Source organism: Notechis scutatus, chromosome Z (genome assembly GCF_049901735.1).
Source record: "Notechis scutatus isolate UNSWTSFEM ecotype Mainland chromosome Z, rNotScu1.2, whole genome shotgun sequence".
NCBI lineage: Eukaryota > Metazoa > Chordata > Lepidosauria > Squamata > Elapidae > Notechis > Notechis scutatus.
In genome coordinates, this window is record NC_142025.1 from 84,408,907 (window position 1) to 84,425,302 (window position 16,396).

The 16,396-nt window shown below is 38.7% G+C and overlaps 1 protein-coding gene across 22 annotated transcripts in view; it reads left to right on the plus strand.

Annotated features, from left to right (window-relative positions):
* Positions 1–16,396, plus strand: part of STRADA (STE20 related adaptor alpha) — a 42,246-nt gene that overhangs the window by 18,728 nt on the left and 7,122 nt on the right. For 8 of the 22 annotated variants that reach the window (XM_087947499.1, XM_087947501.1, XM_087947505.1 and 5 more), the window contains 8 exons: positions 3,276–3,378; positions 4,338–4,459; positions 4,859–4,967; positions 12,072–12,195; positions 12,412–12,583; positions 12,913–13,017; positions 13,155–13,396; positions 16,083–16,125. In XM_087947499.1, coding sequence (XP_087803625.1) covers positions 3,327–3,378; positions 4,338–4,459; positions 4,859–4,967; positions 12,072–12,195; positions 12,412–12,583; positions 12,913–13,017; positions 13,155–13,396; positions 16,083–16,125 — 969 coding nt within the window. In that variant the 5' untranslated portion in view covers positions 3,276–3,326. Of the gene's footprint in view, positions 1–621; positions 651–3,275; positions 3,379–4,337; positions 4,460–4,858; positions 4,968–12,071; positions 12,196–12,327; positions 12,584–12,912; positions 13,018–13,154; positions 13,397–16,082; positions 16,126–16,396 lie in introns of all 22 variants that reach the window. The other 14 variants (XM_087947484.1, XM_087947483.1, XM_087947482.1 and 11 more) reach the window with 5 other exon arrangements.

Consider the following 16,396-nt stretch of genomic DNA (forward strand, 5'->3'; position numbering starts at 1 on the left):
CACAGAAAAAAGAGATTGGAGAGAAAAAGATTTCAAGAAAGTATTGTAAGCTTTTTGCACTTCTGGACATCAAAAGTAATGTAATTGTGCTGGCAATCTGAGGTTGAAACTATGGACGCACTATGCAAACAGCTTACATTATTCTCTTGAAATCTTTTTTTCTTCGATCTCTCTGCTGTTGTGGGGAAGCAAACAAATTTTGCAGACAATCTGTCTTTCCTTGACTTCTGCTACTGTCACAATTACATTACTCTCAATGTATAGTAGAGCAAACAGCTTACTCTCTTGAAATCTCTCTTTAAACTACATTTTGTGAATTAGGTAGGGTGGGAAGAAAAACAGGTGTTTTCTATAGTCTGTCTCCTCTTTTCAACCAAGTAAAGAGATCAGAGACAAATGGATTTCAAGAGATAGACTGCTTGGTAGCTAACCTGCAACTTCTTCCCCAGGCTATGGTGTGATGATATTGCTCATTGCTTTTGATATATACAAGACAGTAAATAGACACTTAAGCATTCAGAGGGTTGGATTAGGAGGCATATGTATGAATTAATTCAGATTTATTTTTTAATGAGTATCTGTTTTAAAACCAAAGTCGAATTATAAATTTCTTTACTCCAGAGCAGCCTCCGGGTGATTCTCGGAGAAAAGTAAGTGTCTTTCAAAGGCTGTGGTGTTGTGGCCTTTTGCATGGAAATTTATTCTATTACTTGTAGCCATTTTAAAATTATTTTCATTTTATCTTATTTAAACATCAAATGTTTTAGCTTCATATGTGTGGACACAAGATTTCACCCTGGAAATAAAGTTGTGATTGGCATATGTATTTTATTTTGGTCAAGAATCTTGGACTCACAAATGGCTAATCTGACAAGGACTCCTTTATACTGATAATTGGTATAATGTTTATTTAAAAAGGAAAATATAAAAGAGAAATAGTTAATCTGCTCTTAAAAAATAATCAAATACAAATACAAATACACATAAAGTATGACCAGACAAATTAACTTTGTTGTAACTTTTTATAATTCTGGTCAGATTCAGAAAAACTCCTGTTTGCTAAAAGTTAGGAATAGTACTTGTGTATTTATGAATAACTACATAAAATATTTAAGAGATTATGGTGCAATTTCAAATTTGTCTTCTCAGAAATTCCATTGATTTCAGTTAGGTTCTTCCTAAATAAGTGATATAGAATTATATGGGAGAAACCAACACTCAGTTTAGTATAACTTAATTGTTATACTAAATTGTTTATAATACTGTAAAGCCATTAGCTGCCTTATTTTCAGCCATTATTATTCCTTCATCAGTGATGAGCTGTAGAGACGTCATCAATAAAAATTCAAGTGTTCAGGGTAAAGCATGTTTCAATCTTGATAACTTTTCAGTTTCTGAAAAACATTATTTTTTTCAAAAGAAATCTTCTACAGTACAGTAACAATAAATGGAATTGTTTGAACAAACAGGGCTATGAAGAAGTCCTAGAAAGCAACAGATCATGAAGCCAGAAAGAATGAAGTAAAGATTATAATGTCAGGTAATAAGTGGAAAAAGCTTTAACTAGAAGAAAATAAAGTCCATTAACAGAAACCTCAAGCAAGGAAGTGTCTGTAAAAAGGGATGATTTTCAAAAAGTCTAGCAATACTATAAAAAAGATATGCTAATCAAGGAGAGACAAAATAAAACAGAATTGTGCATAGCTGGTGGCAACAACAGAAAATTTAATGACAAAAATCAAGCTGTGTTAAGTTGAAGGTGCCTGAAGAGCATTTCAATGTGTCAAGACTAAAGAGAACTTCCTGTAAGAAATAATGGAACTGCTAGGAAAATCTAGGTGAGGGAATTGTAACATAATTATAGGAAGGACAGGGAGTGGGAGGGATTGAGAGATGATGCTGAAGTAGCATTTAGCCAATCCTAAAAATTGCAAATGTGTATCATTTTTCCTAACTTTTGATTTGATATTTCCAGTGCATTAGTTGCTTGTACTACATCACGTTTTCCAAAACAGGGTTTTTCAAAATAAATTCAACCAAATTTATAAAAAGCTGACACTTTTGAAATGAGAAATTCCTTTGCTTATTGTTTGCCATTTTACACCAAAAATGATCCAGTGTTGAAATCCTTGGGGAACAGCAGAGTTTTATTTATTTGGAGAAATTATATCACAAGTAAAATTTTAATTTCAAACTTTTTAATATGTTTGTAAAAACATCAAGCTTCAGTAGTTTTCTTCTGCATGAATAGAATTTTTCAAGCAGTTATTTTTTCGCGTGGCAATTTAGAAATTAGTAATGATGTTTTGTAACAGTTAACAGATTTGCTGGAAACTATATTCCTCTGCAAATAACAACATGCTATCTTTATTTTGTGCAGCACAAAAGTTGAATTATATTTGTTTAGTGTGAATACTGCACCTTAAAAGAGTTTTAGGCTGGAATTGAATATATATTTACCAGATTAAGCCTTATTGGACTGAGTAAAGTTTGAGTAAACTTATTAAATTGAGCTTTTAAACAATATCTATTCTTCTCCAAAATGTGTGTTCCTGTTCTGCTTGCAAGTTTTCCTTTCTAATATTTTCCTTTCTTTTTTAAATAAAATATTGTTATTATATTTTTCTTAAGTGCACTCAAAATATGTTGTGCTTTAAAAAAAGGGGGTGAGATGCTATATGGGGAAGACAGTTAATTTTTTTCTGTTGTATTGCAAAGAATATATATTGTATTGAAAAGAATATAAACAGAATCTCCAAAACTGTTCATCCATTTAGCTGAGAGTGGTCAGCTTTGAGGTTAGTGGTCTTCCTGTATTACATTGATAATCTTCTATATCCTGGTTTCTGAATAATTTTCTCTTGATATGCTAAAGTTTGAACTTGAAATATTCTGCAGAACTGAGCCAAAAAATTGTGCCAGTACTCTTAAAAGCTATATAATATGTCAATCCCGGGATTACAAATATATACCTAGATATATTGAATTGCATGTTTTGAACAATAATAAAGATGTGTATGTCTATTTAGAAGTAACAATTTTGTAAAAGAACAAATGCTTCTTGTGACAGATTCAGCAAGAAATACAGTCAAACATTGTATAAAGACTTGGATAATATTTTACACCTAATTTTCCTAAAAATATGTTTTAGAGATGATACTACCTCTAAAAAGATGTTTTCTAGTTCTCTCTACTGATATAAATAGTGCCAAATATATGCAATATTGTTTTACAGATCTTATAATATTTTCCATATCTTATTTTTTATCTTCTAGACCAATGAAGCAAGTTCAGAGTCAATAGCATCTTCCCCGAAGAGGGATAACATGAGCAGTTACCTGCCTGACATCAGTTGTTATGAATTACTGACCATAATAGGTAATGTTGGCCACTGTAATTGCAAACTTGTTATAAATCTAAAGACAAGGTACTTACTTTCCCTTCACATATTTTAAATTAATCCCACTAAATTAAGCTGCATGGTAATAACAGGAAATTATTTAAGAATTATAATAAAGAATATGAAGATAATACTCTAATGCCCCCATCCCTACATTAGTTGACCAGGAAAAAGAAAAAAATTGGGGGGGAATTGTGTTGGGATTATGAGCTACCAAATGCCACAATATCATCTTTTAACACAGGGGTCCCCAACCACCGGTCCGCGGACCGGTACACGGTCCGTGGAACAAGTCCTACCGGTCGCTGGTTTGTTGGTGCCGCCATTTTTGATGAAAAAGTGCTTCGGTGAGCTTTTCCGGTAGAAAGCTCACCGGAAGCACTTTTTCATCAAAAAAGATGGTGGCGCCCAGCTGATGCCGGTACCGGGCTGTGGCATAAAAAAGGTTGGGGATCACTGTTTTAACACATCTCTTAGTTTGAATACACAGAGGGTGCAATGACTCAGCGGTTAAAAATACTGAACTTGTCAGCTTCAAAGTTGACAGCCCAGGTTTTATTTTGTCTCTGTTCATTTTTTTTAATCTTGGATTTTAATCTTTTGAATAAAATAAAATAGTTACAAAAAAAAAAAAGAAAATTTGTATGAAGAATACTGAATAATAGGTGACCCAAGCTGGAAGAAGAAATGAATAGGAAAAATGTGGACAACTAAGAGAATATTGAGAATTTATTTTATTCTCCAGTTATTGATTTAAATTTACTAGCAAAAAAGTGATTGAAGAAATGAGCTTTAAAATATAAATTAAGGAGATGACTTTCCTGAATTCTACCATAACTAAAATTTTAAAATGTCTAAGTGCAAAAAAATGTTTGAGATGTTAAATGTTTCATTTTGATTGAAATAGTATTGTAAGGTGCTACATATTTTTTTTCAGGAAAAGGTTTTGAGGAATTAATGACTGTGAATCTGGCACAATATAAACCAAGTGGGGAATTTGTCACTGTCCGGAGAGTCAACTTAGAAGTCTGCAGCAATGAGATGGTAGCATTTTTGCAGGTAAAGCTAGCAATCATGCCAAATTTGGTTGGTTGGTCCCACCTAGAAGTGTTCTTAGTTCTTATCCAGCTTAATATATGACAATTCTACAACAGAACATAAGAATTATTATGAATGAAGCCCATTGGGTCCTGTATTCTGTTCCTACAGGGATCAATTTAATATATCTGGAAAAAGGATAATAATATTTTATTTCAGTTGTTCTTCCTGCCTCTGCTGTTAGTCACTAAAGTCTCCATGAACTGTGATTGCCAGATAAAAATCTGAATGAATAAATTACATTATTAACAGAATACTATATTATATTGCTAATTATTATTATTTAATTCCCTCTGGATATCTTATTCCATATCTCACGTCTGATTTACCAAGAATAACTTGTTACATTTTGGATTTTAGGGTGAGCTTCATGTCTCAAAATTCTTCAGCCACCCCAATTTAGTGCCATATAAAGCAGCCTTCATAGCTGACAATGAACTATGGGTTGTTACATCATTCATGGCATATGGTAAGTAAGAATTACATCATTCATGGCATATGGTAAGTAAGAATAGGAAGGGTTTTCTTGATCTTTCACACAGGATTTGTTTTTATGATGTAATGAAAGCATATTCAGGCATTGATAGTAATTAGTGGCAGCATTAAAATAAAAGAGCCATAAAGTTACGTTTTATTCCATATATTAGATTTTGCAGTAATTGCCGCCCTAAACATAGACAGTTATATTGATTTTTATGTTAATTTGTGTTTTAGAACCAAGTCACTTTTTGGTAATACAAGGTAAGAAGGTCCTGGTTGTGAATCATGTTCACAATAGGAGAGTGGAATAGGTTAGATTGAAGGAAACAAGAAGTTATTCTTCTGTTGTCAATATGGAGAAAGAAGATCCATTAAGGACAACTGCAGCTCCTCAATTTTCATCTATACTTGGGAGAATTCTGCACATGAACTTTCCAGGGAAAACATATTCTAACTATCATATCAAATGATTAAATATAAATGTTGTATGTTTTCTAAGACCTCATTTCAGTGTACATGGTTCTTTCCTTTTGATTTGAAAAATTACTGTACTGTTAGTCTAATAGTGACTGGTCCAAATTCACAAAGCTTAGCTTCCTAACTAAGTAGTAATTTGAACCTAAGTCTTCCTAAACTTAGTCCAACAGTAGATTTTATATCCCATTGGTTCTTGTTCCTTATGAAAATCTCTGGTTTCTCTCATACTCACCATTGCTGATGTAGAAAATAGCCTTCATAAAGAATGAGAAAACTTAAGCCTTCTCCCATGAGCTGTTCAGAGCATCTAGTGATGGGGAGATGCTTCAGTCCCTTCTAGGAAGGCTGGGCTTAAACTTGAGGACACTCCTCCACGAGACTCCTCCTTAGCGTCCCCAGTTTTAGCTCAGCCTTTCTTCAGACGGGTTGTGTTATTGTTTTCCTGGTCAGAACAGAACACTGGCAATTTAGCTGATTTAGCTGATTTATTTCTCAGGTCAGGTAATACCATAGTTTCTGTCACCAACCACCACCCTGGGAACCTCCAAAAGTCATTTCGCTCGGTTTTTTGTTTTGTTTTGTTTTTTTATGTTCCAGCCGCCTGAGGCTAAAGCCTCATAAACGGGGAGGCTTATCTTTCCAATTTTCTCTGAGGCTAAAAGCCTCTCCTTTCAGAGACATGCTGCCTTAAACTTCTAAACAAGGAGGCTTATCTCTCCGATCTCCCAGCCGGCTGAGTAAACACTCTGTCCCTTCGAGGTTTGAAGCTTCCATTTAAAATTGCAGCCTTTTTTCCTTTTTATTATATGGCTTTCCCCGCAGAACACCTCAGGGCAGGGAATTAACCCCTGCGCCTTCCTGCTGAGCACTTTTGCTTTCAGCAGGCCAGGCGGTGATTGCTGCTTTCGTTTACATTCTGCCATGAGGCAGCCAGCATTTTAAAGGCCGTGTGGTTAAATTTGCTGAGTAATTGTTACTGTCTGTGAGGCAAGTTACCCAACAAGGTTTCCCTTTTTGGGGACCTGGGAAGGGGGAGTCCCTACCACCAGTCCACTGGATGATAGAGTACTTGAACTGCTGGATTCCATAGGCAATAAGTGCAGCTAAACTGATCTAATTATCAGTTACAGACCTCTGTGCCCTCATATAGGTGCCAGCTCTGGAGGGGAGTGTTCTGGTGTCCATATTTGATATTACAAGTACTTTATTCAAAAATTGACTTGATTGACTTAAATTCTACAAATCTTTAAGTTATTAAAAGATAGATAGATAGATAGATGATAGATAGATAGATAGATAGATAGATAGATAGATAGATAGATAGATAGATAGATAGATAACAAAGCAAAACAGGACAAGGAGACAACATTTGCTAAAGGCATCGGGGAACTATTTATTCCAGGATCCCCTTCCCCTTAAGGGAGCAGGCCCCTAGGTGTTCCAGCCACCTAATTTCATAGCCTCTTTCCATTGATATCAAAGGCATTACCATGGCCAGCAACTACAACTCCAGATCTAGACTAACTGCTTAAAATAGAGATAAGTCCACGGAGCCCAAAAAGACCTCTAAGGCAGCAGAGAAAGATGCACGCAGACGCCATCAGGCATTAGAAAGGCAGGTGGAAAAACATACACGAGCAGCTGCACAGCCCACCTCTTCACCACTCATCATACCCTCTACCTCACAGGCCCAGAACCCTCCAACCGCCCCTCTGGATTTATCCAGAAGGAGCAGCATATCGATACAACCTCCCCAGGAGGCTCTTTCTAACATTCTCTCCCCAAGGAGGACCCCAGAGGCAACATTTATGCCAACTGCAGCTGGCCTCAGACAAGAGGAGGAACTTCCGGAGGAAATCCCTGCCAACATGAGGGCATGGATGGAGCTAGCTATCCAGAAGGGCATATCAGCAGGCGTCCAACAGGCTATTCAGGCAGGACGAACACCCTCAGCTTCAGTTTGCGGATCTCTTTCTGAACGATCTCTGGGCATCACGGATCCACATCTTCATCAGGTACCCCCCCCGCAGAACTATCATTGCCCACTGTCAGAGACCCTCAGTACACACAGAATATGGGAGATCAAGGGGATCTAATGGATCAAATGGAGGAGGGGTTGGTACACACCGTTGACCAGGTATTGTCAAAGGTGGATCCGCTAAAAAGGGGGATGTCTAACGATGAAGGCCTCTCACCTGACCTCCCCGTATTTAAAGGATTATTCCACCCACAATTATTTAAATCCTTGCTATTTAAGGCCAAGAACACTGCACGGCTAGATAATACGGGTACCCCACCAAATACTCCAGGGGAAGCAGAGGATCTCATATTCTCTCAACCAGTCACTGAGGCAGAGGTTATACCTGTGCCACACATGTTTTCCAATTTAGTGCAAAAACAATGGGTTGCAGCAGCCTCATATCCCGCTCCCACAGGACATGATAAAAAATACTATAATTTGGCACCCGAGTTCTCTAAATTTCTAAACACTCCGGAAATGGACGAACTTATCATTGCGCTTGCATCTTCCTCAGCCATCCCAAGTGAAGCTGAAGAGGCTCTCAAGCCTGAGGAAAACAGGGCGGAATTAGCCTTCCGCAGGGCACACGTCTCGGATGCATGGGCCATCAGAGCGGCCACAGCCGCCTCCTTTTTCACCAGATCATCTCTCAGATGGCTCCGCCACCTGGGGGATACCATTCCAGCCTCAAACATTAGGGCACATCAAGATGTGGCTAAATTAATCGCAGCTGCAGAGTTTTCAGCAGACGCTACCTTCTATGTAGTTAAATTTTCCTCTAGGGCCATTGCTTCCCAAATTGCGGCTAGAAGGTTACTTTGGCAGGCAGACGTCAAGCACAAGTGGTGGCTTGCCTCAGCTCCCATTTTGGAGAACAAACTATTTGGCAGTGCGCTTGAACCCCTCCTAATTGAAACCGGAACCAAAAAGAAAATTCTTCCATCTCTTTTTCGTTGATCAGAGTCCAGATCACCACAGCCCTTTCATAGGGGTTCCTTTCGCCCCTTCTACCAACCCTACTATCCAAGATTTCAAAGACAGCCTGGATTCAGACAACAGACAGATAGAATTGAACCTGAGGACAGATATAGAAGGGGACTCCATCCTAGGAAACAATTTCAAGGAACAGGATCTAGGCCCTTCCGCAGGTCCAAGTAATGACCACAATGAGATTCCCATTGGTGGTCGCCTAAAAAGGTTTGCCGACCAATGGGACTCCTCTACCACTGATGCATGGGTCGGGAACACAGTACGATTTGGTCTGGCACTGGAGTTCAGCTCCACCCCCACCCCTGGATTTCTTTATGAAGTTCCCAATTTCCAGGGATGCAGAAAAAAGGTTTCTCATGGACACAGGCATAGCACATCTACTAGAGATCGGGGCCATACAACCCGTCCCTTCTAATCAACAAGGTCTTGTTTTTTATTCGCACCTCTTCGTGGTCCCTAAAAGTTCAGGGGGATGGAGGGCAATCCTGGACTTAAAACATCTAAACCTATATTTAGTTCACCGAAAATTTAAAATGACCACTCTCCAATCCATCTTACTCATCATCAGAAAAAAATGATGTCCTTACCTCCATAGACCTCACAGAAGCTTGCTTACATATCCCAATTAGGCCCTCACATTTCAAATTCCTTGGTTTCTGTTACAACAACGTCCATTACGAATATATTGCTATCCCATTTGGCCTAGTTTCAGCTCCCAGAACTTTTACAAAGGTCTTGGCTGCCTTGGCAGCATCACTCAGAGATAAGTCCATCCAACTTCAATGTTACTTGGATGACATTCTTATTCTGGCATCTTCCATCAACCAAGCAAATTCAAACACTCAAACTACACTTGTAACCCTACAACAACATGGGTTCTCAATCAATTGGTCAAAAAGTCATTTAACACCCTCTACTAGACTCATTCACCTTGGCGCCATCATTGACACCCTGGAAGGCAAAGTTTTCCTCTCCCCTGACAGACAAGAAAACATTAGAGATTTGGCTCAACAGATCAGAACTCTTAGGAAAGTACAACTATGTCTCCTTTCTAAATTGCTCAGAAAAATGATTTCTTGTATTTCTTTATCCCTTGGGCCCGGTTCCATGCAAGAACCCTGCAATGGTTCCTGTTGCCATACCAACGCGCCGGGAGAGACAACGCCAGGACTTGCGTAAAAGTTCCATCAACCGTTCTCAGGTCTCTACGATGGTGGACACGACCCGAAATGAACAAGGGATGCCCTTTCAAGGATCCGCACAGGTCGATTGTTACAACAGACGCCAGTCTAGTGGGATGGGGCCCCCACTTCAATCACATACAGCCAAGGCCTTTGGACGGATTCAGAGAAAGCACACAATATCAACTGGCTAGAACTGAGAGCGGTGTACTTGGCACTTCGACAATTCCTCCCGCATCTCCATTGCAAACATGTGCTCATCTTAACAGACAACGTAACTACAAAGGCCCATATCAGACAAACAAAGGGGCACTCATTCCAATCTACTAATGAGGGAAGCAGAAAGACTATACCTGTGGGCTGAAATCCATCTTCTCTCTCTAAAGGCGGAGCACATATCTGGAGTAGCGAATGTACAAGCAGATTGGCTCAGTAGAGCCACATTGGACCAATCAGAGTGGCGTCTGGACCCCAAGATCTTTCTGGAGGCTACTTGGAGGTTGGGCCGACTGGTAGTCTACCTGTTTGCCTCCCCACTCAATGCACAGCTTCCCCAATTCATTTCTCGTTACCCATCGCAGGGAGCGGAGGACGTGAACGCCCTCAGATGTCACTGGCCCACCAGACTGCTATACGCTTTTCCTCCCCTCCCCGTGATCCCAAAATTGATCCAGAAGATGCTGGAAGAAAAAGAGGACCTGCTATTAGTGGCTCCTTATTGGCCAAGGCAAGCATGGTTCGTGGACCTGAAGGACCTTTCGACGGTACCACTGTTGAGGATCCCATCATCGGTCATATCGCTGTCTCAAGGCCCAGTGCTACACCCGGACCCCCAATGGCTAAACTTAGCTGTATGGAAGTTGAACGGCGACGTCTGAGAGATGAACACCTTTCTACTCAAGTTAGTCACACTATTCAGTCAGCTCGACGTCCATCGACGAACCGAATCTATGAGGCCACCTGGTCTAGTTTCTGCTGTTGGTGTCAGTAGGTTCAGATCGACCCCACTTCCCCATCAGTAGCGCAGTTATTAGAATTTTTACAGGAGGTTATCACCCAATACTCTGTGGAGACAGGTGGCGGCCCTGGCTTCAGTCATATCTTGGGATGATCTTACCTCCATATCTCATCACCCTCGCATTCGCAGTTTTCTGCACAGTGCCAAGAACTTGAGGCCCCCCGTAGTGCACTGATGTCCAACTTGGGACTTAAATAAGGTACTATTGGCCATTACTACAGGTCCCTTCGAGCCACTAAGGACCACAACGCTTCGATTTCTAACCTACAAAGTAATTTTCCTGATAGCAATTACATCTGCCCGAAGAATCTCCGAACTAGCTGCATTATCAGTGCGCAAAGATCTCTGCATTTTCCATTCGGATAGAGTGGTTCTCAGACCAGATCCCTCCTTCATTCCAAAAGTTAATTCGGCATTCCATAGAGCTCAAGAGATGGTGCTCCCAAATTTTTGCTCACGTTCATCACACAGGCTTGAACACCAATGGCACCGCTTGGACGTAAGAAGAGCCTTATGCATCTACATAGAGCGCATGGTGCCCTCTAGAAAGACAAAAGCCCTCTTCGTGTCCTTTCAGCCTAACACCCTGGGGCGCAAGGTTTCACCCTCTATCATAGGTAGATGGCTAAGGGCCACCATCACTAAGTCGTATGACTCTCAATTCCAGTGCCCCAAGGCATTACCGCTCACTCCACGAGGAGTGTAGCCACCACAGCAGCATGAGCAACCCAAGCTACAAAGGAGGAGATTTGCCGAGCTGCAACCTGGGCTTCTCCATCTCCATTTATTAAAAATTATAACATTGACGTATTTGCTTCTGCTGAGGCTTCATTTGGTAGGAGAGTTTTGCAGCAAGTTATTTCAGAGACAGGTCTGCAACCCAGATGGAGTCCCTCCCTTAGGACAGTGCCAAGCTTTGGTATGTCCCATCACTGGATGCTCTGAACAGCTCATGGGAGAAAGGGCGTTGGTACTTACCTGATACGCCCGTTCTCTGTGAGCTGTGAAGAGCATCCATCCCCTCCCTTTTATTCTGCCTGGTAGGGAGTCTGTTCCAGCCAGGGTTATTACATAGGCTTAAGCATATAGGGTATCAATACCTTGGCTTCGCAAAACTGGGGACGCTGAGGAGGAGTCTCGTGGAGGAGGAGGAAGAGGAGTGTCCTCAAGTTTAAGCCCAGCCTTCCTAGAAGGGACTGAAGCACTTCCCATCACTGGATGCTCTTCACAGCTCACAGAGAACGAGCGTATCAGGTAAGTACCAACACCCTTTTTGTGAAATAGAATTGCAACTTTACATTTAATTGTTTCTCATCTTTCTGATTTTTATAGATAATAGAATATAAGTCTATTAATATTTTCAGGACTATATCAAATCATAATATTGTATTCATTCTCTTTTTAAAGGTTCTGCTAAAGATTTAATACGTACACATTTTATGGATGGTATGAGTGAATTAGCTATGGCTTACATCCTTCAAGGAGTATTAAAAGCTCTGGATTATATACACCATATGGGTTATGTTCATAGGTAAGAAGATAATTGCCTTATGTTAACTAGTAAAATAATTATTGCCAGCTTTGACTTTTTGCTCAGATTAATATTGCCACGGTGCAAATATTAGCTGCACTTCTCAACAATACCTTCTTTCTCACATTCCAGACTTTTGTTTTTCGGTATAAAATGGAGTTGGTTTGGATGGATGGGGGTTTGTGGCTGTTTTCTTTCTGCCCTTTTTGCATGTAGGAGTGTGAAGGCCAGTCATATCCTGATTTCTGCAGATGGAAAAGTATATCTTTCTGGTTTGCGTAGTAACCTCAGTATGATCAGCCATGGTCAGCGTCTCAAAGTGGTTCATGATTTCCCCAAATTTAGCATCAAAGTTCTACCATGGCTTAGTCCAGAGGTCTTGCAGCAGGTATGTTAGTTTTCTTGGTGTTAACGTTTCTCAACCTTTAAGTGTGCATGGCATACATTTTCATCACCCATTTTACAATTTATTTCTGAACAGCTTCAGATAATGTCTTTTTAAAATTACTTGGTATTCTGACTAGAAGTTTCAATATTTTTTTATTCATTCTTAAGAAAACTTTTTGTCTGATATTGATGCTGCAATAAAAGCATTGTCTGATTGATGAATGGATTGATATGGGGGTAATTATGATATGCTTAGCTTGTGTATTTTTCAATTTAAATTTCATTGAATAACATTTATAACTCAGTACTGTTTTGCTTTTCTGATTTTAGAACCTGCAAGGCTATGATGCAAAATCTGATATCTATAGTGTTGGAATAACAGCCTGTGAGCTAGCAAATGGCCATGTTCCATTCAAAGATATGCCTGCAACGCAGGTAGGAGATTTTTCTGTTTCCCTTTCACTTCAGTTCCTGACTGTATATATGACAGCAAAGCCATTAGAATTATTATAACATTAACTGCTCTACAGTAATGTGATACTTTCAACAAACATTTTGTTCTCATGCTTCAGATGCTTTTGGAGAAACTCAATGGAACTGTCCCTTGTCTACTAGACACAACTACTATTCCTCCAGAGGAACTGACTATGAAGCCATCACGCTCTGGGGCTAGCAGTAGTCTTGGAGAAGGCATGGCAGCCAGCAATGCTAGAGCCTCTAATGGTGAAGCAGCACTGCATCCTTACCACCGTACTTTCTCATCATATTTTCACAACTTTGTAGAGCAGTGCTTGCAAAGGAACCCAGACTTGAGGTATAGTGAAAAGAGTGAAGTTCGGGAGATATGATAATCTGTGAAGTGGTGGAGCTAAAGTCAGAGCTAAAATATTTAACAGTATTCAGTGGTATTTGGAAGCATAATATGAAGTGTTGCAAAAGATGTAAATACTATATTCCTGTGAAATCAGTTTTTCCATGCCAAAGAGCAAGGTTTGAATGGTTTGGGATGATTAAACATGTTATATGTTTGTGGAATTGGTTATTCTTGGAATCAATGATAAAAATATAAATGAAAATATAAATTTGTCAGATAAAAAACTTGAAAAATTAAAAAAGCAAGGAAGTTTAGTTTAGTGATGCAGGTAAAGAGAAAACCTTTTTTCTGATCGTTTCAGCAATGGTAAAAAAATGGAAATGCAAAATGAATCTTTTGGCTCCTTCTTTTCATCTAATGGCAAGTCTACATGACATTGTAGTCCATGTTGCTACCAACTAACCAACTTGTAGGGGAAAAAATCAATCAATATTTTTTTTTGAAGCTTTAACATATTTCCTTTAGAAAAAATGGATGCAATTCATTGTTACCTCAAAGGGCTTTAAAGCATCATTTTCCTTGGGATATGTTTATTGAAAAGATTTTTTAAAAAGGTTAGAATGTATGTTCTTTTTAAAAGAATATATTAAATTCCCATGTTTCTTTCAGCTTCCTCTAAGGCAAGCTATATAATAATAATCAGCTTGGCAGAAAATGGGTTCATTCAAATAGAAATTACTTCAAAAATATTTTAAAAATTACTTCCCTCCCTTTTAAAAAAAGGCTTTTCCTCCCCACTAAAATGTGTGATTGGACACACTAGGAATTTGTTTTGGAGCATGTACTCTCAGTGTACATAAAAGAAAAGATACATTCATCAATAGTCAAGAATCATCAGGTACAATACTTAATACTAGCCATAGGGTACAATAAGCAATCAAATCATACTAGGAAACAGTAAATATAAATTGTAAGGATACAGGTGACAAAATTACAGTCACACAGTCACAAGTGGGAAGGGATGAGTAAAAGGAAGGATGAGAGGATTAATAGTAGTAATAGTAATGCTTATTTATAAAAAAAAATCATCCTAGGAAACAGTAAATATAAATTGTTAGGATACAAGCAACAAAGTTACAGTCGTACAGTCATAAGTGGGAGGAGATGGGTGAAAGGAAGGGAGGAGTAATAATAGTAATGCAGGCTTAGTAAACAGTTTGACAATGTTGAGGGAATTATTTATTTAGCAGAGTGATGGTGTTTGGAAAAAAACTCTTGTGTCTAGTTGGCAGCATATACCCTCATTTAATGATGTACTGGTTTAATTTTTTTTGCAGCTGTCCAGCAAACAGCTGGCAAAATCCAAGAACAAAAAATACTTGAAAACATGCACCAATTTAGGCAGCCTAGACTTAAGCAGTCATAATAATCGGAAAAGCCACATTAGGGCCCCAGAAACACATTAAAATAGGTTTTCAGAGCTTTTCAAATCCCCATAAAGGACACTAGCTTTCTGAGAAAATTTCTGGGTAGGGATCACAATAGAGAAGACAGGCTTCCTTGTTCTCACAAGATGACAATATTTACTAGAGGCAACCTGGAATGCATCCACTATTTTGAAGTGTATCAGATGGGGAGAAACAGTTGAGGACAGGTGATCCCTCAGATATCCATGCACTATGCCAATGTAATCTGATTTCTTTCATGAATAATTTTGACAAAGAGAAGAATAAATATTATTATATCACAAGGGAACCAAACAAAGTAGTGATGTTTTGTTTCCTGAAATTTGCCAAAAACTCCCAAGAACCAGTGCCAACTAAAGCCATTTTCCAGGGGAAAAATTCTACTGCTGTTGGCAGTAGAATTGCTGAAATTAGATATTCATATGCATTCCATGCATAATATCTTGTTCCACTGATTATAGAATTTTCAAATGAATCCCTCTGCAAATCAGATGTTTTGATAATTAAGTAAACTCAGAATTGAGTTACTTGTTTGCCTCCATTCTTTGCTTATATGAACTATGGATTTATGCTAATGTGAGACAGTACCTGGTGCAGAGGTGACTTGTGGATAGTATTCATTCCTTATTGTTAGTCTAATGTGCATGGTAAACCTTGGTCAGGTCGCTATCAGCAGAAGATGAGACTAAATCTCACTCTTCCTCCTGAGTCTGGACAAGAATGTCTAGCAAGCACTGACTTTGTGTTTAGGAAAAATAGTTGCATGTAAGTTTGAATGAATGGCTCTCATGATATCATCTGTCTTAGAGAATACCCTTTTATTCATTCTATCGATTGAGAGCAAATAACATACTGCCAGGCAACAACTGGTAACATAAAATTGGCTTTCCAAAACTGAAGGTGGTCTCTTATTTTGCTTTTCTCTGGCTTGTTCAGAGAGTGCAGAGCAGAGTATTCACTGCTGCTCCCTGAGACAACTTCTTTTCATCCTGGAAAAGCTCAGATGCATTCATTTAAAAAATAAAAATAGGCATGCCTGCCATAGAAAACTATTGCAGAGCCAGTATCCTGGTTTTTGATATTGAGATTGTTCTTTTTCTCAGCCATATTTTTTCCATATTTGAATCTTATATATATTTGGAATGGAGAAGTTTCTTGATCTTCTCTAATTTCTGCATCTTTTACATGATGGTGTACAACCTCTCTTTTTTCATACATAGGCCAAGTGCAAATGCATTGCTGAACCATTCTTTTTTCAAACAGGTAAGATTCATCTATTTGTCTTGACATATTTTATCCTTTTCTCACTCTTGTATTGGTGGATAGAGTAAGTAGGAGAGACAAGAATGTACTGCTGCTTTGGAACCATTTCTGTAAATATGTAAACAAAACAATATGAAACTGTTTTAAAATTTTGAATTTAATTTGCTTTATTATGATTAATCTTCAATTCAATTCACAGTCTGGGAATTGTTATTATTATAATTATTATTATTGATTTAATCCTCAATTTGATTCATAGTCTGGGAGTGGT